This window comes from Homarus americanus, unplaced genomic scaffold (genome assembly GCF_018991925.1).
Source record: "Homarus americanus isolate GMGI-L3 unplaced genomic scaffold, GMGI_Hamer_2.0 scaffold30184, whole genome shotgun sequence".
NCBI classification, from domain to species: Eukaryota; Metazoa; Arthropoda; class Malacostraca; order Decapoda; family Nephropidae; genus Homarus; species Homarus americanus.
The window spans coordinates 52,501-78,899 of record NW_024711526.1 but is presented as its reverse complement, the minus strand read 5'-3'; the positions used below and the strand labels follow the sequence as shown (position 1 = coordinate 78,899).

The window sequence follows — 26,399 nt, the reverse complement described above, 5'->3', positions numbered from 1 at the left end:
TCCTGCCGTCTATTAATCTGTCAGAACATACCTGTCACTTTACACTCTCACACACACACACACACACACACCTAAATAATGGTTCCCCCTCGTGTTCGGGACTGGCCGGCGTGAGGGTCACTTAGTTCGTGAATTTGTTTAAGGTGTAGAAACTGTCGCCAACACAACAACCACACCCTGAGTTAACGAACTGTAGGCCAGCCTCCCAACACGAACCGTAAATTGATTAACAACCAGGTTCCCAATTACTGCTGGGAAGACAGAGACAAATGACGTAAAAGAAACTCGCTGTAGCTTCACCTTACCAGGGATGAACCCGGTACTCCTAGCTTGTGAGGCGAGCATGTTGACCATTACACCAAAAACCACCATGACATAACACACAAACAAACACATATATATTACCAGTTCAAATATCAATAAAAATCATTAACTTACCTTTACCTGGTAGACTAACCTATAAAAGTACAATTAATCAATATATTAATTAACTTACCTGTCAGTTCACCGCAGACCACACACACACACACCCTTTGCATACATCTCCCACAGGACTTTTATAACTCTCCAGTATTTTCTCCGCCACAAAGACTACCGTCCTTAGGCAGCAGCAAGTTTTTAGCCCGCCAGGTCAAAAGTTCTCCGCGTCGGTAAAAATTTCCCCAGAAAACACCGGATCTCAGAGGTAAGTTGGTGCTTCTCGTGGGGGGAAAAAGTGTCGTGTCGTCTCTCTCTGGATGGTGTTTCATGGCTGACTCGATCTCCGATTTATTTGCTAGCTAGATTTGAATAGATTGTGTGGGTGTGTGTGTGTGTGTGTGTGGGTGTGTGTGTGTGTGTGTGTGTGTGTGTGTGTGTGTGTGTGTGTGTGTGTGTGTGTGTGTGTGTGTGTGTGTGTGTGTGTGTAATAATAATAATAATAATAATTAACGGTTTATTGAAAGAGCTTGGCGTAGAAGGCTGAAAATATACAGTTACATATTTGGGAATAGGTTACGAATTACAAATAATATACAAGTAACATAAGTGAGCACAAATGAGACATATAATAACTAGATGGGAAAAAGCTCAAACTACAGTTCATTTCAACATAGTGACAGAATTAGGAGCAGTGTTTACAGGAGTGAATACACTGATTTATTACAAGTTATTGATAATTTTTACAATGGTTGGGACTGGGCTGTTCTTATAGCGATCAGTTCGTGCACGTATGGGCTGGATGCGGTTGTGGTGTCGAACAGCAATTCTCGGACAAGGATGTGTGTGTGTGTGTGTGTGTGTGTGTGTGTGTGTGTGTGTGTGTGTGTGTCGCGTCGCAGCAGATATTGTACACTAAATTCCCGAAGAATATACCAATAAATTTCTGAGGTTTTTTCGAGGACATTCAGCAGCAGCAGCATGGCAACACAAAGCTAATTAAACAAGAACAGCCTCTCGTTATTACCAGCCAAGTAATATGTTGACCATTGTTGATGTGTATTGACTTAAAGGTGACCTATGTTGACCTAATGTTGACCTATATTTATCCTATGTTGACCTGTGGTGATCTATGTTGACCTTTGTTACCTTATGTTGACCTTTGTTGATCTATATTGACCTGTGTTGATCCATGTTAACTTGTATTGACCTGTGTTGATCCATGTTAACTTGTATTGACCTCTGTTGATCCATGTTAACTTGTATTGACCTCTGTTGAACTTTGTTGACCTGAGTTGACTTAATATGACATAGCTTAACCCGGCCTCTGGTACAGTGCGTCACTAGGTCCCTTCACGACCACTACAGATATACCGTCTCGGCCAGGGAGAAAGGGGAAGTACACGAGTCTTTTTCTGTATCTGGTAACAAACTGCTAATTAAGGTTTAATCGGCAGGTTTATCGTCTATTATCCTACACGCGGTCTGTGTCTGTTTTTATGTACGTTGTTTAACTCGTGTGTGTGTGTGTGTGTGTGTGTGTGTGTGTGTGTGTGTGTGTGTGTGTGTGTGTGTGCGTGACGCTAAATAAGTGTAAATGCGAAATGGCTGTTTCATTTATTTTTCGAAAAATCAAATTATAGTCTGTAATTATAACACAAATTATATATTAATGAATATCACTGTTACTAATTTGGGTTAGGTTAGGTAAGGTTAGGTTGGCTATAATAAGAAAGCATAGTAAACCATATATGATATAATTCCAGTTAAGGTGAACGAATCAGTTTTTTTCACATAAGTTATAGTAACACAAAAAAGTTATCCCTATATGGCAAAAACGTCGCTAACACTTTTATACTAAATAGGAGGATTATCCCTATTTATTATGACGATCTCCCCATAAAGCACACACACACACACACACACACACACACACACACACACACACACACACACCACTGGCCATCACCCTCACCTCTAATACCTCTTTCATCACATCCTTCCAACTCCTTCTTGGTCTTCCCCTCTACCTCCACCCATCAACTTGTGAATTATACCGCTCTTATGATCCATTTATTACTTCCCATCGTCTCAATCTATCCTCACCCCGGCACCACTCTCCCTTCATTATCTACAACTACACTATCCAACCTCCCTTCTTCTCTCCATTAACCCTTACTAATCTCCTCTCCTCACTACCTTCCTCACAATTCATCTCCTCCTCCCCCCCTTACACACACACACACACACACACACACACACACACACACCATCCTTCCTCCCACACACACACTCTCCTCCCTTCCTCCCATCCTTCATCCTTCCCCACACCTTCCCTACACACGCCTACCCTCCTCCCTATCCCTTCTCCTTATCCTCCTTCACCTTCCCTCCTCCCAACCCCTTCTCCTATCATCCTCATCCTCCCCACACATTCACATACCATCCTTCCAACACCCCCTAACTCTCTCTCCTTTTCCCCATTCATCCCCTCTCCCCCACGCCCCTCCTCTCCCCCAACCCCTCCCCTCCTCTCCCCAACACCCCTCCTCCCCTCCTCTCTCTCCAGACAAATGTAGTCTCCCGGATAACAACGTTTAAAACCCTTTTACTCTGTCTGAGGCCCCTTAACACAAAGTTACCCTTTTTTTTTGTGTATATAAAATTAAAGAAGGGGAAAAACTTGTAGACTTAACCTAAGTTGGGCAGAGTCATGATGGTGATCCTAAGTTGGGAATGGAGGATAGACCAGGTGAAGGGGCACACCGAGTGAAGGGTGCACCAGGTGAGGGGTGACCGAGTGAGGGTGATCAGGTGAAGGGTGACTAAGTGAGGGGGTGATCAGGTGAGGAAAAAGGTGCTGGTTGATTATAATGGTCATTAACTTAGATGTGGTTCTCGGTGTTTTTGTACGCGAGTTAATGGTTAGTTGGATATATAGGCCAAGGTACTGGTGTTAGGTTAATGAGTTAGGCTAGTGGGTTAAGGTAAATGGTTAGGTTGGTGGGTTAAGGTAAAGGGTTAGGTTAGAGTGTTAAGTATTGTGTTAGGTTAGTAAGTAAAGACAGTAGTTTAGTTAAATATTTGAATATGCAGTAAGTTAACCTTCTAGGTGATGTATGAACGACCTTTCACTCTCATAGCTCGTTCTTAAGTCTTTCTATATCTTTAAACTCATCCAGGGAGGAGAACGTCGGCCACTATACCTCAGTTAACGTCAGGTATTGTTATAGAAGAATCATAGCCAGGTATTGTCAACGATATCTGAGGTTCCTTTAAGTCAACGTTACCTGAAGGCTCCACTGACTACCTCCCGCGCCTGTGATCAGTGTGTCACCCAGAGCTGTCAAGCGTTGTATGAGCCAAACAAAGCCTTGGATATAAAACAGCAATCCAGAAAGCTTAAGAATGAGCGGCCATAAACTCGAAATAGGGACTTAGAATGTGAGGACATTATATGAAGGCAAGAAATATGTACGTGTTTACAAGGAGATGAAAAGCTTGCTGTGGGGTATTCTGAGATTTTGTGAAGTGAGTTGGACAGGTTTAAATAACATTAGTGGTGAAGAAGTTTACTACATATATTCAGGTGGTGTAAAGCACTAGAGGTGACGATATTCTTGTTCACAGGTGTTGGGTAGTTGTGTAAAGAGAAAATTGGGCAATGTCAGAGTTGTTTTAGTCAAGTGCAATGCTGAATTCATGGACTTGGCAATAATTCTTGCTTATGTAACCAACAAATGATAGCTAGAAAATATTACAGGGAAATTTAAGGGCGGCAAAAAACTGTGAAGCGTAATTAAATTTTACATATTATAATGGGTGATTTTAATTCAAAGGGGAAAGACAACACCAAAAGTAGGACCACCTGAGCTGGATAACAGACAACAAGATGATTATTGTAAATTCATAGTCCCAACATGACCCATGACATCCTCACACTAGGATGTCACCCCCAGGATAATGGAAAATTTATTGTCAGGAATCAAATAAGTTATATTTGTATAAAAAAATTTAAGAACTCAGTAACTCAAAACTCACCAAAGGGCAGACTGTGACTCAGGCCAGGCCCATGTAATGAGTTTATCGAGGTTAAAAGTTAAGGAATTATAAAAGAAAAGTATTGGATAAGGTCAAAAATGGTTTAAGAAAGGTGAAAATAATGTCAGAGAAAGAATATGAAGTCGATACCTAAAAGGAAGGAAGGAAGGAAGGAGGGAAAGGAAGGAAGGAAGGAAGGAAGGAAGGAAAAGAACAGTAGTGGAATCGATTCATAGAAATAATATTAGAAAGGAAGACAAGAGTTTGAGAACAAAAGAGAAACCAGACTAATAGTGAGAGAATCACAAATGAACCATTAAAGAAAAATGGATAGAAGAAGAAAGTTGGTCAGTGAGCGAGAGACTGAGGAAAAATAAATTCACGAAGAAATTAAAAAGTGAGTGAAGAAAATTCAACGAATATATATCAAATTAAGAAATGCAAGGGAATAGATGATGACAGAAGAAGAAAGTGAACGAAAATATGAAGAAAGATAAAAAGAAATGAACCAGAAAAAAAAAATAAACGGTATAGAAACTAAAAAAAAAAAAAAAAAAAAGATTAAACGATAATATTGGAACTAGATGAAGAAAAATAAAGGTGAAGAAAAGAATAAAAGAATTATAAAATGGTGATGATATAGTGGAGGTAAGAAACGAAAGAAGAATCCAGATCAAAGCCACCAATTTTAGACACAAACGTGGAGGCAGCTGTGAAACAAAATGAAAAATGGTGAAAATTTATGTGGTTGATCAGCTTACAGTAGAAATTCTCTAACAAATGGACTGAACAAAGATCTTATATTTGACTAAAAGGAAGAGTTGTAACGCTTGTGCCAAATTGGGACAACTTATTTTTCTTTTATTGCTACAACTTTATGGAAAATTAATTGTATATACGGTAAAATTTGCTCTGTTGTTTACCATTATAAGGTAGTCAAATTATATTAAAGTTAGGTTAGGTAGAGCTAGTTGTGGTTAGGTTAGGTTAGGTGTAGCTAGTTGTGGTTAGGTTAGGTTAGGTTAGGTTAGGTTAGGTTAGGGGTAGCTAGTTGTGGTCAGGTTAAGTATAGCTAGTTGTAGTTTGGTTAGGTATAGCTAGTTGAGGTTAGGTTAGGTTAGGTTTTAGGTTAGGCTAGGTTAGGTTAGGTATAGCTAGTTGTGGTTAGGTTAGGCTTTCAGAGGGAACTATTTATTTATATGAATTTTGTTAATCTACATGATAAAAAAAACTACATAGAACTTATCGCTATTCGGCAATTCTCCCTATTTAGTGTAACAAAACTAAATCCATAAAAAAATACAGAAAATCTTCCAAAAATTTCAGTCATTATTTTTAACAGCGTCAATAAATGTCAAATGAACGAGAGATGATGTTAAGAGAGATAAAGGAACATAGAGAAAACGGGAGAAAGAGAAACAGAGAAAGTGGATACAGTACCTATGCAAATTAGAATAAATATAATAACTCAGGTCACCCTCCCTTCATTTATTAGTACCAAAAGCACAGGAAATTGACACTATCTAAAATTCTAAATTGAAATCTGGATAAGTTGCAATTTCCTCTTCAAGTCATCAATGTGGGGACGAGAGTATTAAGATATCATTTAATTTAACACCCTAGGTATATGTATAGATATGTATAATACTATGCCGTGTGTCTATACATAAGATAGTGTATATATATATCAGTGTATGGTTGAGTTCTGGTAGCATCGAAAATCCAAAATTCAGTCTTTGTTTTCCTTTTCAGTTTGGAAATGAAAATTCTGTACACTAACATAAACAAGATCTTGACGTTATCTGCATTCCCCTCCCCCTCCTCCCCTCCTTAGTTTCTCTCTTCACTCTCTCCCCTCATTCTCTTCCTTCACTCTCTTCCTTTTCTTTTACCCACTCTCTTTCTTTGCTTACTTACTACCTCCCCTCAATCCCTTTCCTCCTCTCCTCTCCAACTTTTCCTCTCTCTCTCTCTCTCTCTACCCCATCAATTAGCGGCGTATATCTTCGCCATCTTCTTCCTACTTCCCTTGACCATCATTCTTCATTAATTATCTTCATCCCTCTATCTTCCCCTCCTCCCACCCTCCTCTCTCCCCCCCCACCCTCACTCTCTCCCCACCCTCTTCTCTCCCACCCTCCTCTACTCCCCACTCTCCTCTCTCCTCCCCCTCCTCTACTCCCCCCTCTCCTCTCTCCCACCCTCCTCTACTCCCCCCACCCCTCCTCCCTCCCCCCACTCTCCCTTTCCTACTATCCCCCCTCCTCTACTATCCCCCTCCTCTACTATCCCCCTCCTCTCTCTCCCCTCCTCTACTCTCCCCCTCTCTCTCTCCCCCCTCCTCTACTCCCACCCTCCCTACCCATCGCCTCTTCCTCCTTTACTTCTTCCTACCCTCCTCTCCTTGCTTCTCCTCCTCTCCCTTTCTTCTCGTCCGCTTATTATTCTCCGCTTCCTTTCATCCTCATCCTGTTTCCCTCTTCCTCCATCCTCGACTCCCTTCCCCACCTCTCCCTCCCCATCTCTCCCTCCTCACCTCTCTCCCCCCAGGCTCCTCAGTTGTTCCTCGACATACGTTGTGACTGAAACAGCATTTTGTATTCTGAACACTGACCTGAAGCTGCATGTTGACTCCTCCTTATTCTTTATTAAATCTTATAATACTATATTGTGTTATAATATATGACACGTATAGAATATGTGTATAATATTTAGTATATGGCGGACGGCTATTTTGGGGAGCGTTAATATAATTTTATTATTGGCAACACTGTAGGTCATATAGACACACCTGTATAAGAAAGACGTTGGTAACACTTAACAATAGGTCAAGCATTATCTTCACTATACCTGGGAGTGTTCTGGTCTCCCTCCCTCCCCCTCCTCTCCTTTCTCCTCCTCTCCCTCCTTTCCTCTCCTGCTCTGACACAATTTAAATTAACCAACGCTGAATTACGTCTGATTTTAAGAGGAACTTACTACTGAACGTGTCAAGAACAATATCCATCAATACAGAACTGGACTCAAACAATGTACAGTAATAGTTTATATTTACCAGACAAACTTTCCTTCAGACAAATTAGTTAATACACCTTTAACTTGATGGTCTTCTTGTATATATTTTCATCTTTTATGTAAACGTTGAAAAGTTGGCCTGAATGTTTTATAAATTGTTGATTAGAAATAATACAATATACAACTCTGATAAAACTTAACAAAAGCCTCTGATGATTATTTTGAGTTTTATCTGGCATCGTAGTTAGTTGTCAGGATAAGATCTCTCATGGGGCAACCTTACGTGTAGCTACAGTACTCCGCATACTTGGAGGGTGAGAGGGGTTGTGAAGTGAGAAATACAATATTAGTCAAAAAGCAAAAACGATCGATTTCCAAAGTGCTTGCTCGCTACTGTGACCATATTTTAGGTTCTTGGTCCGGACAGCCAACCAATCAATGCCATAAACAGAGTAACTGCTAAATCCCCCTCCCTTTCTTCAGCTTCTCGTGGTACTTGGAGGAGATAGGATTGGGAAGAGGAGGAAGGGGGAAGGGGAGAAGGAAGGAGGGAGGTGGAGGAGCAAGTGGTGGGACTAGGGGAGGAGGAAGAGGATGGGGTGTATAAATTTAAACAGGATAATGCAGCGTCACGAAAATACCCAAGAAGACCGGACAACTCGCCAACTGCACTGGTTGACCATTTCGGAACACGATCAGCGAATCAATTAACAACCAGGTTCCTAATTACTGCTGGGTAAACATAGACAAAAGGCGTAATAAAGAAACTTGCCCATAGCATTACCCTACTCGGGGATCGAACCATTGACCACTAGCTTGCGAAGCGACCGTGCTGACCATTACAACAAAACAGAATCACAATAAATTCCATAAACCCTCTGTGAGTAATTATGAGTAGTGAGCATTGAGGGGCTAGATTATGATAATATTCTCATAACTCACACATCAACTCACAAAGCCATAAAAGAAAAAGAGAACTAGAAAGAAAAAGTAGGACATCGTGAGTTAAATTCTGAGTTAAGTTAACGGGTCTTATGCTAATTAACCTGAATGGGTTAATATACCTGAAGGAGGTGTTTAAATCACCCTCTTCTTAATTACGCTATCATTATTAAATTACCTACACTTGTGAGAGAAGAAACCTGGCGAGATGTTCTTTGTGTGTATGTATGTATGTATGTATGTATGTATGTATATATATATGTATGTATGTACGTATGTATGTATGTACGTATGTATGTATGTATGTATGTATGTATGTATATTATGTATGTATGTGTCTGTATGTATGTATGTATGTATGTATGTATGTATGTGTGTGTGTATGTGTGTGTGTGTTGTGTGATTATTTTTTATTAGTGTGTTATTATTATATGTAATGTATGTAATGTATGTATGTGTATGTGTGTGTGTGTGTGTGTGTGTGTGTGTGTGTGTGTGTGTGTGTGTGTGTGTGTGTGGTGTGTGTGTGTCGACCTTCATGAAACCCAGCACCACCAGACACCAAAAGTCAATAGCGAAACTTTACTCCACACATATTAAATGAATCCTTAAAACAGGTCATTATATTTCCCCTATAACTACCAGTGGTCTCATAAACAAATATATATTCTCTATGATTTAACCGAAAATATAATTATATATCTTCCATAATGTAACCTAAGAATGGACTATATAATTCACCTATAATTTCACTTAACAGGGAACCGTTTTAGTTAACAGGACAACAGGAAGGATGACAACAGTGTGTGGGAGAGAGGCGAGGGGGGAACTTGGCCTTGGTGTCACGAAGAAATCCACCTCATTTTTCGCTGTAATATAACTTGAAAAATATAACTATACCTCCTCTAAATTAAATTAAACCAACACGACACATTTTCTCAGTAATCTGAACAAACAGGAAGCCGGTTTTTTTTAACAGGACGCAACAGGAAGGATAACAGTGAGCAGAGTGGGGTGGAGGAGGAGGAGGAGGAGGAGGAGCGACCAGAACTCTTCCCCCGAGAGTACGACGATAAGCTGGTGCACCTAATTTTACCCCGTCACTTTAGTTTACAACATAACTTCTAAATTAAACTAACGAAGCACCTCACATTTCCTCTATAATCTATACTAACAGGAAGTCCGTTTTCCCGCCAACAGGACGCAACAAAAAGGACAAGAAAGAAGGGGGAGGAGGCACGTGGAACCCTCCCGAATTCGACGAGACGCTAGCTAAAAACATTACCGTGATGGAGGGGGAGACGGCCTCTGCTGCGTCGTTGCTAAACTTAAGGGACGCTCTGTGAGTACCGTAAGAGGACCGCTGTGGGATGTTGTAGGTGGTGTGTAGGTGTTGTAGGTGGTGTGTGAGTGTTGTAGGTGGTGTGTGTGGAGAGGTGTTGTAGGTGGTGTGTGAGTGTTGTAGGTGGTGTGTGAGTGTTGTGGGTGGTCTGTGTGTGTGTAGGTGGTGTGGAGTGTTGTGGTGGTGTGAGTGTTGTGGGTGGTGTGTGTTGTAGGTGGTGTGTGTGAGTGTTGGTGTGTGTTGTAGGTGGTGTGTGAGTGTTGTGAGGTGGTGTGTGAGTGTTGTAGGTGGTCTGTGGGTGTTGTAGGTGGTGTGTGAGTTGTAGGTGGTGTGTGGAGTGTTGTGGTGGTTTGTGAGTGTTGTAGGTGGTGTGTGAGGTGTTGTAGGTGGTCTGTGGGTGTTGTAGGTGGTCTGTGAGTGTTGTAGGTGTGTGATGTGGTGGTGTGTGAGTGTTGTAGGTGGTGTGTGAGTGTTGTAGGTGGTGTGTGTAGTGTTGTAGGTGGTGTGTGTGGTGTTGTAGGTGGTCTGTTGAGTGTTGTAGGTGGTGTGTGTGGGGTGGTGTGTGTGTGGTGTTGTGGGTGGTGTGTGGTGTTGTGGGTGGGGTGGTGTGGTTGTGAGTGTTGGGTGGTGTGTGAGTGTTGTGGGTGGTGTGTGGGTGTTGTGGTGGTCTGAGTGGTGTGTGGAGTGTTGTAGGTGGTGTCAGGTGTTGTAGGTGGTGTGTGAGTGTTGTAGGTGGTGTGTGAGTGTTGTAGGTGGTCTGTGAGTGTTGTGGGTGGTGTGTGGTGCGTTGGTGTGTGTGTTGTAGGTGGTGTGTGAGTGTTGGGTGGTGTGTGTGTGAGTGTTGTGGGTGGTGTGTGTGAGTGTTGTAGGTGGTGTGTGGGTGTTGTAGGTGGTGTGTGTGGGTGGTCTGTGAGTGTTGTAGGTGGTCTGTGAGTGTTGTGGGTGGTTGTGGGTGTTGTAGGTGGTGTGTGAGTCGTGGTGTGGTGTTGTAGGTGGTTGTGGGGTGTTGTGGGTGGTCTGTGAGTGTTGTGGGTGGTCTGTGAGTGTGGTGTGGAGTGTTGTGGTGGTGTGGAGTGTTTAGGTGGTGTGTGGTGTTGTAGGTGGTGTGCGAGTGTTGTAGGTGGTGTGTGGTGTTGTTGGGTGGTGTGTAGAGTGTTGTTGGTGGTGTGTAGTGTTGTAGGTGGTCTGTGAGTGTTGTGGGTGGTGTGTGAGTGTTGTAGGCGTGCAGTGTTGTAGGTGGTGTGTGAGTGTTGTGGGTGGTGTGCAAGTGTTTGTAGGTGGTGTGATGTGTTGTAGGTGGTCTGTGGTGTTGTGGTGGTGTGTGTGTAGGTGGTGTGCAGTGTTGTAGGTGGTGTGTGAGTGTTGTTGTGGGGTGGTGTGTAGTGTTGTAGGTGGTGTGTGAGTGTGTGGGTGGTGTGTGAGTGTGTGGTCTGTGGTGTAGGTGGTCTGTGGTGTTGTAGGTGGTGTGTGTGAGTGTTGTGGGTGGTGTGTGAGTGTTGTGGGTGGTGTGTGTGGTGTTGTAGGTGGTGTGTGTGTGTGTGGTGGTGTGTGGTTGTAGGTGGTCTAGTGTTGTAGGTGGTCTGTGAGTGTTGTAGGTGGTGTGTGAGTGTTGTAGGTGGTGTGTGAGTGTTGTAGGTGGTGTTTGAGTATTGTAGCTGGTTTGTGAATAATTTAGTGAGGCCTTTAGAAGTATACTGTGGATGCCTGTGAGTACTTTATGAAAAATTTCTGAGCTTTATTTCTCTGTGAGCATTTTAAGTAATCTGAGAGTAATTTGTGAGTATTTTACGGACTCTTATATATATTGCATGTGAGTCTGTGAGTGATTTGTGAGTATATTAATGACATTGTTATTGTAAGAACTCTTTCGGATAACTGCGTATAATGAACCTCAGAGGAGAGTCTTTGAGTTTTGTGAGTGTTTGTGAGTAGAGTAATGAGTACGAGTAAGAGACTACTGTGAGTGGTGTGAGAGACTTCTGTGAGTTAGTGAGTTGCGTCTGACTGTTTGGAAGACCCATTGAGAACGAGACGCCTGATGGGGTACTCACAACACCTTTTTGAGCAGTAAAAGGACTTTGTGAGTAATTTGAATCGTCTGCCTGTCTGTCTATCTATCTGTTACATATGTATACAAAACACGGCCTAATTCACAACTGAACCTGGACATATTATAATTATATTACCGTGTACTATAATTTTGAATAACTAATAAATACTCTCTCTCTCTCTCTCTCTCATCGACTATCCAGGTGTCGTGGATGAGACGAAGGATTTTACACGTCATTTCAGCCAATCAACCTATCTTCACCTCTGACGACAGATTCAAGGTAACACTATTCAGACTGTATGTACTCCCATGTGTACATACAGGGGGACGTATATGTATAGCTATATGTATTAATATGTGTATACAGAGGTGATATTTTACTGTTTGTTTTGATGATTTATTCTTTTGTAATATTTTTATCATGACAGTTGTAAAATGATCAGTTGTCGTGAGATAAACCAGTATTTTTTTCCCGCGTTAATTTATACGTTTGTGTCCCGTTGTGTTTTGAGTGTGCGTTTTTCTTTTGTTTTTATCTTCTTGAGTTATGATTTTTGTTTTTTTGCTTTTGGGGTTTATTTTGAGATTTTGTTTTTATTTTGGTTTTCTTATTATTTTTACTTATTTTGTTTATTATTTTATCTCTTTTTTGTATCTTTTATTAAGGTTTTTGTTTGCATGATTTATGTGGTTTTTCTTTTGTTTTGTTTTACTTACATATTTTTCTGTTTTGTTTTGTTCATGTTTGTCTTCTGTTTTTTGCTTATTATTATTTATTTATTTTTTTGGTGCTGTGAATTAATTTTGTCTTGGCTATCGTTTTATTTTTTTATTTACTGTTTTTCTTTACTAATTATCGTTTATTTTACTTTATTTTTGACGTTGTTTTACTTTTGTTTTGTTTTCTTACCGCTGTCTTCTTTAGATTTCTTTATTAGTTTTATTTTCTTATTGTTTTGTTTCACTTATTTGTCGTCTTGTTTTGCTTTTTCTTGTTTTTATTGTTATTTTTCTTTTTTCATATATTTGTTTTCATGTATTTGTTTTTATTTGCGTATTATAATTAACCTGTTTTATTGTCTTTTTTCTTTTTTGTTCACATTTCTTTTTATTTTTTTCATTTTCTTATCTTTCTAATCTTTCGTTTCCTTTGTGTCTTTCCTCGCCAATTAACTTTCATCTCGTCCAGTTTTTCGCCAGGTGAACTCTCTCTCTCTCTCTCTCTCTCTCTCTCTCTCTCTCTCTCTCTTTCTTTTAAACCTCAGCTACGTAATATCGAAACTTTGGGAACTAAACCGATGTAATAATACTATATTTTGTTCTCTCTCACCACACTGTAATATCATCTTTTTATTCTTTTTTTTTTTTGGCCTAACAGTCCATATTTTTTTATGAATATTCAAACATTAACTTTCTCCATCGTGGTGAAAGCTGCGAGAAAGTAAAATATGGTCTTGGGTGTATACAGACTAACCCGTGTTAACAAAATTATTCAAAATTATTCCTAGTTCATATTGTTTAGCTTTCTTCTTCTAATTTGTTGGTTAGGTTAAGTTAGGTTAGGATAGGTTAGGTTAGGTTAGGATAGGTTAAGTTAGGATAGGTTAGGTTAGGATAGGTTAAGTTAGGTTAGGTTAGGCTGGTTTCTTGTGTATGGTTTCTACCTTCTCTACAATAAGAAAATATAGTTGGTGTTAGTTTACCATTAAGTTTTATTCATTTATTGTTACTTAAAACTTCTCTCGTTAAAACTTCACGATGGGTGTTGTGATGCAGAGGACCTCCGTGTGTAGTCTATGTCTGACCCTGAACCAATCAGTAATGTCTTTATTTAATATCATGGTAACTTCCTAATGTGATTGTGTCTTGCCCATTAAATACTATGTTAATATCATCCTCTCTTACCCTTTCACTGAGACGCCTTCCCTAGTTCCTCTTCCTTTTATTAAGTATTTTTTATCATTTAACTCAGGTGTTTTATCATATATACAGGTATATCAATTACATTTGTTATGCATATTTTATTGGAATAAATGTTCTAGATGGGGATAGTGTAAGCTATTTTTCCTGGGGGAGTCATAACACGTACGTTCAGTTTTTGTTTTGAAATTTGCAACTAGAAATTTCTGCTTTGTAGTAAGTAACTAGGTTGTGTTTAATATATATATATATATATATATATATATATATATATATATATATATATATATATATATATATATATATATATATATATATATATATATATATATATATATATATATATATATATATTAATCAAATATTCAATCCCATTTAGTTCATTTATTTAGGCATTTTACGTTAATTCATCAACTCATTTTTTTTCATGTTGCTCTCATTCGCCTCAACTTCTGTTTCACAATTAATAGTTTGATCTTAATAATTTCAGTTTTTCTACTTTTTCTGCCACCACTTCCCTTTGTCTTTATCTGCATATGTTATAATTTTTATTGTGTATGGTCACACACTTATGGCTTCATTTGTGGTTCACTTGTTTTATTTTTTTATACATGTTCTTAGTTATGTCTCTCGTTGTCATCTTCGTAATCCATTCATTTATTGTCGATAAAATCTGTCTACATTCCTTTTTATTGCCTTGTGAAGGTCTTTATAATCCTCACTTCTCACCAACTTTCCCCACCCATCCATTTTTCTATAAAAAAGGGTCGTCGTCCTGACAATTTTAGTCTGGTTATTTTCTTATCCAAAAACATTTTTCCTCCTTTTTAGTATCATTTCCTGAAATTCATTCCATTGCTGTCCCAGTATGCTCTCCCCAGTAATACTGAATATTTCTTTTCTCTCTCTATATATATATATATATATATATACCTGATAGTTCATGGGAAAAGGAAACAAATTGTTTCTTTCTCCTTTCCTTTTTCATTGTGGATCTATATATATATATATATATATATATATATATATATATATATATATATATATATATATTTATATATATATATATGTGTGTAAAAAACCAGGACATGGTCTGACCCGCAGTTTGCCTCGGGGTAGATCTTAGTTTGGGTTATCGAAGTCTTGAATTTCTATTGAATCAAAATGTAATATATTTCTTTCCCGGTTTATTTTTGTCAGTATTCTCGGATGATGTCTAGGAATAAGCATGCCATGAGTGATCCTGAAGCTGAATTTGCAGAAAAATTATATAGTTCTTTAAATATCTTCTTTAGAACTTCCTAAGTTCCTCTAAAACCTTATATTCAATATTAATAGTTGGTACATAAACCTGTCTTGTTGCCAAGTTCATGAGTTTAACTTTAAATTTATAAAACAGAACTGTCTAACACTGCCTAGTCTCTCTCTACACAACTACACCTAACTTCTGCTTTCCATGAACACTGTCTCCACCACCTGAGTGTAAAAGGTGATGTTCTTCTCCACAAGTGTTATTTAAAACCTCCATTAATCCTAAATCGCCCCTCTATGGTTCTTCACCTTCCTGTAAACATCTGTACTTCCTACTGTCATAAAATATCCTCAGATTCTTACCTCCTATCCTCAGTTATTGGTCACTCATTCTTAAACTTTCTGGATAATTATTTAGTGTTTAAAGTTTTGTTGCATCACACACTATATACCAGCCCTTCAGTAAGACCTTTTAGTGACGGTGATCCAACAGGTACACTCAGAGATCGTTTCTAGTATCATGTCATTGTTTTGAGGAAAGACTTCAATTTCAGTGAAGTATGGAAAAGCAACCCAACACCTTTCCTCGCCAGAAAAGTTTGTGGATATAGAAAAAGTTTATAATAATCTATGAGGGTAAGGAAGTCGTCCATGCCTCAAATATGATGAATTTTGCCTCGATCTGCAACAAAAGTTTATCATGTGGACCTTGAAACATGTTGATCAAATCTCTCAAGTTTGGTACAAGTCTGCGTACCAGTTCTCGAGTTATATTAGGGACACAGAGAGACAGACAGACAGACAGACAAAGAGACAGACAGAGAGATAGACAGGCTAGTTCCGGAGTTGCAGACAGGGTAATCATAGCAGCAGCAGAAAAGTGAAAAAGGAAAACTAGGAAGGAGGAGAAGAAAAAATTATTATAAAAAAGCTTCCTGACGGGTATTGAAAGGAAGGAAAATAATAGATAAAAGGTTACAAGAATCTGTTAATTAATCGGCTTTATAAATTAACGGTATAATGAGTTTCATAACTTTCTTTTTTTATATATATTATGAAAATAATTGGAAAGTAAATTGGCATATAAATTCCAATATAAATTAATGAGTAAACTGGTATGTACACCTGCATAACCTGCTAAAAAAAATTAAAGTAATTCATGTTTTTTTTTATTGGTAAATAATTAATAATTTTCGTAATTCATCCTGTAATTAAAAAAACAAATGTTGGAAAAATAGTTATGAAAAGAATTTTTTTTAGAAATAGCAGATTGGCCAGTGTCGTAATCCGTGATTGGCTTCTCACGTAAGTCTTGAGATGTGAAGGTGGCCGTTGATTGGATAGTCTTGTGCTGATATCTCTGACGTCACTTTATAGTTACTAATGACATTGTTTTCTGTTACTCTCTCTCTCTCTCCTTACACTCCCATCTTTCGTTAAACATATCGTCCACTATGTCATAAAACCAAGTCTTCTTTCGTCAAACCAATTTATCAGGTAAACTCATTAACCCGAGTATCATTGAACCAAACACCTAACCACCCTTCGTTAAACCCTACATTAGTCTTTCCATCAAACATACTAAAGCTTTCGTTAAACCTTACATATAACTCCTTTCAATAAACCAAACATACAATTAACACCTTTAGCTTAACATATAACTAATCTTTACCTACAATTATCCACTTCGTTAAACCAGACAACTTACCTCTCGTTAATCGTCTCTTCCCCTCTCGTTAAACTCCTCTACAGGTACGGATGGATAACGAGACCTCTTCGTTTACCCTGGAGATCGGGGCGGCCCTCACCAACGACTCCGGTGTTTACGAGTGCCAAGTGAACACACGACCAAAACTCTCCAGACCCGTCACACTAACTGTCCAGGGTGAGTACAGGGTGTCTAGGGTGAGTACAGGGTGTCTAGGGTGAGTATAGAGTGAGTACAGGGTGTGTAGGGTAAGTATAGGGTGAGTACAGGGTGTCTAGGGTGAGTACAGGGTGTCTAGGGTGAGTATAGGGTGAGTACAGGGTGTGTAGGGTAAGTATAGGGTGTCTAGGGGTAGAGCACAGAGTAGTGGCAAGAGGTGCTCAGGAGTATAGGGGTGTCGTGAGGGGAGTATAGGGGTGTCTAGTGAGTACAGGCACCATGGTGAGAGAAGGGAGCAAGAAAAGCCTGGTGTGGCACAGGTGTCTAGGTGTGTACAGGTGTCAGGTGAGAACAGGGTGTCTAGGTGAGTACAGGTGCCCAGGTGAGGCTAGGGTGCCCAGGTGAGAGAGGCGTGGTGGTGCCTAGGGTGAGTACAGGGTGCCCAGGGTGAGCATGGTGTGCCTAGGTGCATGTTGCGTGTGTCTAGGCAGGGTGCAGTGGCCAGGTGCTCCAGTGAGTGAGCAGGGTGGTACAGGTGCTCAGGGTGAGTAAGCAGGGTGTTCAGGGTGAGTACAGGTGTAGGTGAGTATAGGGTAAGTACAGGGTGTCTAGGGTGAGTACAGGGGGTGTTTAGGTTGGTAACAGGGTGTCTAGGATGAGTACAGGGTGTTTTGGGTGAGTACAGGGTGTTTAGGGTGAGTACAGGGTGTCTAGAGTGAGTATAGGGTGAGTACAGGGTGTGTAGGGTGAGTATAGGGTGAGTACAGGGTGTTTAGGGCGAGTACAGGGGGTCTAGGGTGAGTATAGGGGGTCTAGGGTGAGTACAGGGTGTCTAGGGTGAGTACAGGGGTTCAAGGGTGAGTACAGGGGTCTATTTAGGGTGAGTACAGGTTGTCTAGCTTAAATGTAGAGTAATAAGTCAAGAGGGAAGGATCTAGGGTGAAAGTAGGGTGTTTAGAGTGAGTCACAGGTGAGAATAGGGTGTTAGGGTGGTTCTATGGTGCCAGGGTGAGTCTATGGTGTCAGGGTGAGTCTATGGTGTCAGGGTGAGTCTATGGTATCAGGGTGAGTCTATGGTGTCAGTGAGTATGGTGTCAAGGTGGGTCTATTGTGTCAAGGTAAGTTTATGGTGTCAGGGTTAGTCTATGGTGTCAGGGTGAGTCTATGGAAAGAAATTATGGTGTCAGGGCAGCCCCAGTGGTGTCAGGTGAGTCTACAAAACAGGGGTGAGCCCGCAAACAGTGGTCGTGTGTCAGGGGTGGGGTTCATGGTGTCAGGGTGGGTCTGGCGGTGTCAGTGAGCTTAGTGGTGTCAGGGTGAGTCTATGGTGTCAGGGTGAGTCTATGGTGTCAGGGTGAGTCTATGGTGTCAGGGTGAGTCTATGGTATCAGGGAGAGTCTATGGTGTCAGGGTGGGTCTATGGTGTCTAGTCACTCACCCCTTGTACAGCGAGTGTAGAATTCATTGTCTCTCTTTCTCGATGATAATGTTTATATTTGCATCATCAGCTGATAATGTTTATATTTACATCATCAGCTGATAATGTTTATATTGACATCATCAGCTGATAATGTTTATATTGACATCATCAGCTGATAATGTTTATATTGACATCATCAGGTGGGGCGAGGAGGCGAGCATCATCAGATTGAATCTTCCTCCTCACTGTGTCTCGTAAAAATACAAGTCTTCTTGATTCTCTTTGACCTTAAGGCTCAGTTGGAGACAGTTTAGCATCATAAATTCATAGAGTCAACTCGGAAAACCTCCGCAGATGGAGCAATTTTTTTCAATTTTCTTTTTTAAGAGCCTGGGTCATTTAATCTCGCGGGAAAGTGAGTAACTGTGCGGCACAAGTCAACACAGTTTATTAACTTTAATGTAGCATTTACGATACGTCTCCCCTCCCAATCCTTCCCTCCTCCTACCCACAGTAAAGATGGAGAGAGTTAATAAAGATTTTTAGACGGTAAAGTTAGCTGAGGAGGAATGCTATAAGACCTCCACGATTAAATTTTCTTTAGTTATAATCTTTATCATTTATTTGGATGGATTAATCTCTCTCGGGTCGACATTTTGAAGAAGTGTAAAAAATATCCGCGTGTAAATTAAGTTTGTGAGGAAAAGTAAGATGATATATATTTTTTGTTTATTCTCAAGTACTGTCTAATGAGGATGGAGTGTGTGTGTGTGTGTGTTATATTCATCATCATTATTTTCATTATTTTCATTACCATTTTTGTCATTACTTTTATCATTTTTATTATCATTATTTTTCCTCGCCATTATCATTAACATTGTTATCTTAAGTTATCATGAGTATAATTACCATCATTAGTATCTATTTCATCGTTATTAACGTCATTTACCTTGTTATCATTATCATTATCATCACCACCACCACCACCACCACCACCATCACCACCACCACCATCACCACCTCACCACCATCACCACCACCACCTCATCACCACCACCATCACCATCACCACCATCACCATCACCACACCACACCACCACCCACGCCCACTACACCACCATCACCACCCACCACCACCCACACCACCATCACCACCACCACCACACCACCATCACTCATCACACCACCACCACACCGCCATCACCATCACCACCACTACCACACCACACTACCACCACCACCACCATCACCACCACCACCACCACCACCACCACCACCACTCATCACCACTACCATCATCACCATCACCACTACCATCATCACCACCCAACCCAAGTAACCACCACCACCACACCACCACCACCATCACCACCACCACCATCATCACCACCATCACCACCACCACTACTACTCATCACCATCATCACCACCTGCCACCACCACACACCACCACCACCACACCACCACACCATCACCATCATCACCATCACCATCACCACCACCCCACCACCACCACCACCTAACACCACCACCACCACCACCACCACCACCACCACCACCATCACCACCACCATCATCACCATCACCTCTCCTTAACTATTACCGACAACCAACACACATTATCACTAAATACAAATCAAAGCACCAATGGAAAATTAATTAAGATACAAATATTTCATTGGATTAATTATTCAAATACAAAAATGTAATAATTTATATATAATTTTACAGGCCTTAGTATTGTGACCTTTAATAAAAACAAATATATATACAGTAATTACCAGTTCGTGTGTGTGTGTGTGTTTGTGTGTGTGTGTGTGTGTGTATGATAGGTCAGCTATTATGACGTCACACAGATGACCTGGTTGCTCTCTTGACTTCTGAGAGTTAGAGAAAACAAGTTTGATAGAGAGAGAATGAAAGAGAGAGAGAAAAAGGGAGAGAAGAAAAAGAAAGAGAGAATGACATAGGGAAAAGGAAACGATGCATAAAGAAAAAAAAGAGAATGAGACATAGATGGAGATAAAAGGAAAGGAGAACACGGGTAGAGAAAGAAAGAGAGGGAGCCAGAGAAAGAGATAAATAGAGATAGAAAAAATTGGAGAATAAACTGAGAGGGGAGAGTCCTACAAAGAGTGATAGAAGAAGAGAGATAGGACAAACGAATACCGAAAGAGGTAAAGAGAGAGAGAGAGAGAGAGAGAGAGAGAGAGAGAGAGAGAGAGAGAGGGGGGGGAGAATGTGAAAGATATTGAAAATTAGAGGAATTACAAACAGGAATAGAGGCAGACAGATAGAGAGAGAGAGAGAGAGGGGGGGGGATGGGATTAGAAACAGAGAGGAGATAGAAAGATTAAACAAAAAATGAGAGAGAAAAGAGAAAAACTCACAATTTCAATGTTTTTTTTTTGGGGTGGGTCGGGGGATTTTAAGTAAATATTGTGTATTTTATGGATCTGAAGGTATTTTTAGGGAATGTTTAGTTGTTTTGGGAGATTTTTAGGTATTTAACAATATCTTGAGGGATCTTTAGGGATTGTAAGGATTACCTATGGATTTAAGGGTTTTTTAAAGGCTTCTCAGTTCATCCCAGGCCTGACACACTCACCACTCCTGGAGATCTTAAGAGCCCTCACTCCTTCCCTCTGGGGTCGTTCAGGTTTAACTTTCTTAACTTTCTTGTTTTGTTTCATTGCTGTTCTTTCTTTAGTCTGTTTATTTAGTCTCGTTTTCTTTTCTTTCTTTTTTTCCATTTTCTTGCTTTCTTTTTTGGTTTTTACTTTCTTTTTTTTCTTGCCTCATTTTGTTGCTCTTCTTTCTTTAGTAGAGTGATCTTTTCCTCTTACTTTCTTTTTCGCAGTTTTCTTGATTTTTTGTAAGTGTTACTGTTGCTTTAATTTTTAGTTTTCTTTGCTTTTTTTATTCTTGCTTTATCGTGATTTAATTCTTACTTCATTTTTTTTTGCTTTCTATTGCTTTGTTATTTTGTATTTTTCTTGTTTTCTTTTTTGTGTTATTCTTGCTTTCTTTTGTTTTTATTTTTGGTGTTTTTAATCCTTATATTACATCTATATCACCTTTAACATTGAATATTCTAACAATTACATAATATATACCTAAAATAAACAAAAAAGTAAAAAAAATGATAAATTAAGAAAGACAAGAAAAAACAAAACACATAAAATCTTAACATAACCCGTAGTAAACTGTAATTAGTATCGGCATTTTGCATTACATGTTATTCCGTAAACGACTGAATGGCCCTGACCCGTCTCTCTAGCTCCAAGCAACTGCCCGAACCACCGATAACACACAAACCAATTTATTAAAGGAAATACCATTACTAGTTACAGTTTACTACGGATTATGTTTTGATTTTTTCTTGTTTTCGTGTTTTATTACATTTTTTTCTTCTTGTTTTTCCTTTCTTAATTCCTTTTTTTTACCCTGTTTATGTTTTGTTTTTTAGTCTTTTTCACGATGTTTTTTTCTTTATTATTTTTTTTACTTTTACGACACACACACACACACACCCACACACACACACACACACACACACACACACACACACACACAGAATCAATGGGCTGTGAAGGCTGCAACTTATTGGATGACAGATAGCTGAGTAGACCAATCAGAATGAGTGAATCATATATGAAATGTAATGGCTTTTAGACATATGTTATTTATGTCTGTTATTTTAATTATTTACCTAAACACGGGGACTAAATTACCCGAAGTGAAGAATTATTACATTTTTATCAACATTTGGGTTCTGAAAGTCATTATGTATTGTCACGCTAAAGAGAAATAATTGGATATTTATTGTTGTATATTAGAAAACTTTAACTGGTATGTATTAAAGACGATCATGTAAAATTTTTGTAGATAAACATAATGCAAACTGTAAATTAATAAACACATTCCTAACCTAACCTAATAAAACTTTCCTTAACTTAACCTAACCTAACCTAACCTAATAAAACTTTCCTTAACTTAAACTAACCTCACCTAACCTAGCCTAACCTAACCTAACCTAACCTAAACTAACCTAACCTAGCCTAACCTAACCTAACCTAACCTAACCTAACCTAACCTAGCCTAACCTAGCCTAACCTAACCTAGCCTAACCTAACCTAACCTAACCTAACCTAACCTAACCTAGCCTAACCTAGCCTAGCCTAACCTAACCTAACCTAACCTAACCTAGCCTAACAAGATTAAGAAATATCTTGGTTATGTTGTGAAGATATAAATAATTCTTCAGTGTAACAAAACACATATTACAATATTTAACTAATTTTAATTAATTAATATAAAAAAAAGTTGTGTATATTTAACAAAAACATTAATTGTATCTTCATATTGGTTACTTAGATATTTTGTTTCCTCTAGCATGACTGACATAGACTCATATTGATAATCCTGTAAATATAAGTCCAGAAAATAATGCAGTGGTTAATCCTCAACACAAAAATATTTACAAAGGCTAGAGTGAGGACCAGTAAGATATTTCTTTAATATAGATCAAAAGACCAAACTCACATACATGTTATTCTATTTTTTATTTATTTTTTATTGTATTTTATTTTAGTTTTTATTTAGTTTTTCTTATATTCAACAAAGGTCGGCCATGACTGAGAGTTGTTCCGGCTCAGTGCTGGAGTTGGGCCGCCCTCGCCATTACTGGGTGACGTCACTACCGTAACCTCTCTCTCTCTCTCTCTCTCTCTCTCTCTCTCTCTCAGTCCACCGTATATACGTGTGTATAAAAGGTCTGCTATTTTAAGCTCGAAATTACTCATTTTAAAGTTAACATTTGCATTTATTGTATGTTATATAGTTAATTGTAAGCTTAATGACTAACATGATGTGAAATCCATGTTAAGCTTATGTAAAGTTTGTTGTTACACTCAGCTTAACGTGAGTGTGTTATGTGGCGGTGGATATTGAGTGACTAAACAGGATTATGAGGAAGGTTTCATCTGACCTGACTTATTATAATCTCGATATCAATATTTTAATCCTTTAGTTTAAGTACATGTTATCAAGGTGGTGTATGGTCAAAGGGAAAGACAAAAGTACCTAAAATAATAGAAACTCTTAAAGTTTAGTAAAAAGTATAATCATTGACTGTGTTCACTCAATGACTGTATCTCATGTATTAACTCTACACGCACACACACACACACACACACACACACACACCGTACTCTTAATTTATTTCTAAAAGACAATGGCATCCACAACTTAAACACATATTATTTGCCTTTTCTTTCCACCATATATTCCACACTAACACTACACACACACTAAGATACTAAACAATGTTATCTATGTCTCTAGCATAAAGAAATGTTATCTATGTCTCTAGCATAAAGAAATACAAAAAAAAACATTATTTATTCCAGAAAATACAGTTGAAGATTCTGGTTTCTAATTTACATGAATATTAAGTTGATTCTGGGATACTTTTTATGTACTTGAAACTTTGAGGAATACAAAATATAAAATTATATAACAGAGCAATAAAGAGCTGAGATTGGTTTAAGACTAGTAAATTATAAATACTTTCTGCCGTGTGGGTGTGATTGTGTTTACATCCGGGATTAAATTCGGTTTGTTGTAGAGAGTAAAGGTTATATTCTAGCCACATCTGTCTATAGGGTCAATAGACTACATACTAATAGCCTAAGGTAAGAGTCACACAATAATAACTAGTCTCAGCCTATTGTTAACCTGCTGTCGGCGTCACTAAACATTTTAAACAAATTAGCATATATTACAGGTCCTTAGAACGCCATCATGCCATCACCCGACTGCCACTCTACTCTATTGTCATGACAGAGATACGGTTGTGAAGTCAGCAGTAAGAGGCGGGGTTTTAATGTATACGAGTAACAAGACATATTTAGGATTGTCTGCACCAAGTGAACAGATAATATCACTCCGAAAAACAGTTAATTCGAACTTAACCTACTAATTTAGATAGAAATTTATAATATATATTTCAGCATCCGCCGTCAGAAATATATATGACTTTTAATTCAAGTCTCTAGATCAGTATTACAAAAATGAAGAGAGAGAGTTTGATTTATAAATTAATGTTCTTCTTTGTTTACATTTGATCTGTGGACAGCTGCGGGGGCGGTCATCCTGGGTCCTGCAGAGCTCTACATTAAGACAGGGTCAACACTTGTCTTGACCTGCACGGCCACCCTTCACCCACTAGCCCACGCCAAGGTCAGTATACGCCCACATGATCTCCCACCCACCCACATATCCATCCACATTCCTCTACCCACATCAAGGTCGACCCACTCTCCATCCACACAACCTCACCCTCCACACATAACCTCACCCTCCACACACACACACACCCTCACTCTCCACACATACGCTCACCCTCCACACACATACCCTCACCTTCCACACACACACACCCTCACTCTCCACTCACCCTCCCACACACATGCCCCTCACCTCCACACACACACATCTCCTCTCTCCACATACACTCACCCACCCACACACACACCCTCCTCTCCCCTTGCTCACCCCTCCACATACCCCTCACCCCTCCCCACACACACACACCCTCCTCTCCCCACACGCTCACCCTCCACACACACACACACCCTCACTCTCCACACATACGCTCACCCTCCACACACATACCCTCACCCTCCACACACACACCCTCACTCTCCACACATACGCTCACCCTCCACACACACATACCCTCACCCTCCACACACCTCACTCTCCCACCTTACGCTCACCTCCCCACACCCTCCTCCACACACACCCTCCTCTCCCACACTCACTCTCCATCCACACAACCTCACCCTCCACACATAACCTCACCCTCCACACACACACACACCCTCACTCTCCACACATACGCTCACCCTCCACACACATACCCTCACCCTCCACACACACACCCTCACTCTCCACACATACGCTCACCCTCCACACACACATACCCTCACCCTCCACACACACACACACACACACAAACACACCCACCTCCCTCTTCAGTCTTTAGTCTAGCCATGCATGTTAGGTTGACAACGCACATGCACCAGAAGCTGTATCACAAGTCAGTCAGCACGGATGAGCTTGTGAACTCACGGGAATCACTGGACCGATCTTCTTGGCTCAGGGATGAAAAGATCTCCAAAAGCGTCTTGAAAACTCTGAGTATCCTGGACTCACTGCAACAACTGAACCGATCTTCTTGACTTCGGGGGGTAAGAAGGTCTTCAAACGGGTCGTGAAATCTTTGGCTGTCAAGAGTGAAATCTGGAGGAAGGTTCACCTAGAATAAGAAAATACCCGTAGTTGTCTATTTAAATCCGTAATTAAACTTTTATCCTGATATTGATTTTGACATTGGGTATTGACCAGAAGATCTTATTTTTTAGTTGTATATTTACTTGACTCCAAATGGGTCCTCGGAACTTTTTATATCGAGAGTGTAATCTGGCGGAGGCTTACCTGGGAAAAAAATACATTCTCGTGGGAGCTTAGATCTCTTCTCTCCGGCTCGTAGATGAACTTTGATGCTGACATTTTAGTCTTAGTATTTAAGCTTAACTTTCGAGGTTAAACATTGATTTTTATTTAGGACCTTATCTGATTAATGCCCATGAACTATTACCATTGATATTGAACATTGACTTTGTTCATTTAACTTGATATATGACATTCAGTTTTGATTTTTATTATTAAACTTGATCTGTCATGTGGTATTTAATCCTGACATTCATTATAATCTTTGAACTTAAACCTTGCCTTATGGTTTGGACCTTTTTTTTATCTTGAACTTAGAACTTATCTTTTGCGATGACACATTTGTTCTTTAATTTCAAACTAGATCATCAATACCGACCTTTGATCCTCTCCGATTTTGAGCTTGACCTTTCACTTGGATATATTGACCTTTAAGATGTACTTCTGAGCTTCAGTTTTGGACTTTTTAACATCAAATGATTTCTTCCTAAACCCAACATCTAATTTGCTCGCCAAGGATCATCAGAGTCACTCAAAGATTTTTTAAGGTAAACACACACAATCACACACACACACACACACACACACACACACACACACACACACACACACACAC

At 39.5% G+C, this 26,399-nt stretch overlaps 1 protein-coding gene across 1 annotated transcript in view; it reads left to right on the top strand.

The window, feature by feature from the left end:
* The first annotated feature begins 12,007 nt into the window (after positions 1-12,007).
* The window catches only part of LOC121858592 (carcinoembryonic antigen-related cell adhesion molecule 1-like), a 37,068-nt gene continuing 22,676 nt past the window's right edge, over positions 12,008-26,399 (top strand). The window contains exons 1-3 of the mRNA XM_042355095.1: positions 12,008-12,087; positions 16,731-16,863; positions 24,405-24,508. Of these exons, the coding sequence (XP_042211029.1) occupies positions 12,019-12,087; positions 16,731-16,863; positions 24,405-24,508 (306 nt within the window). The 5' untranslated portion in view covers positions 12,008-12,018. The remainder of the gene's footprint in view (positions 12,088-16,730; positions 16,864-24,404; positions 24,509-26,399) is intronic.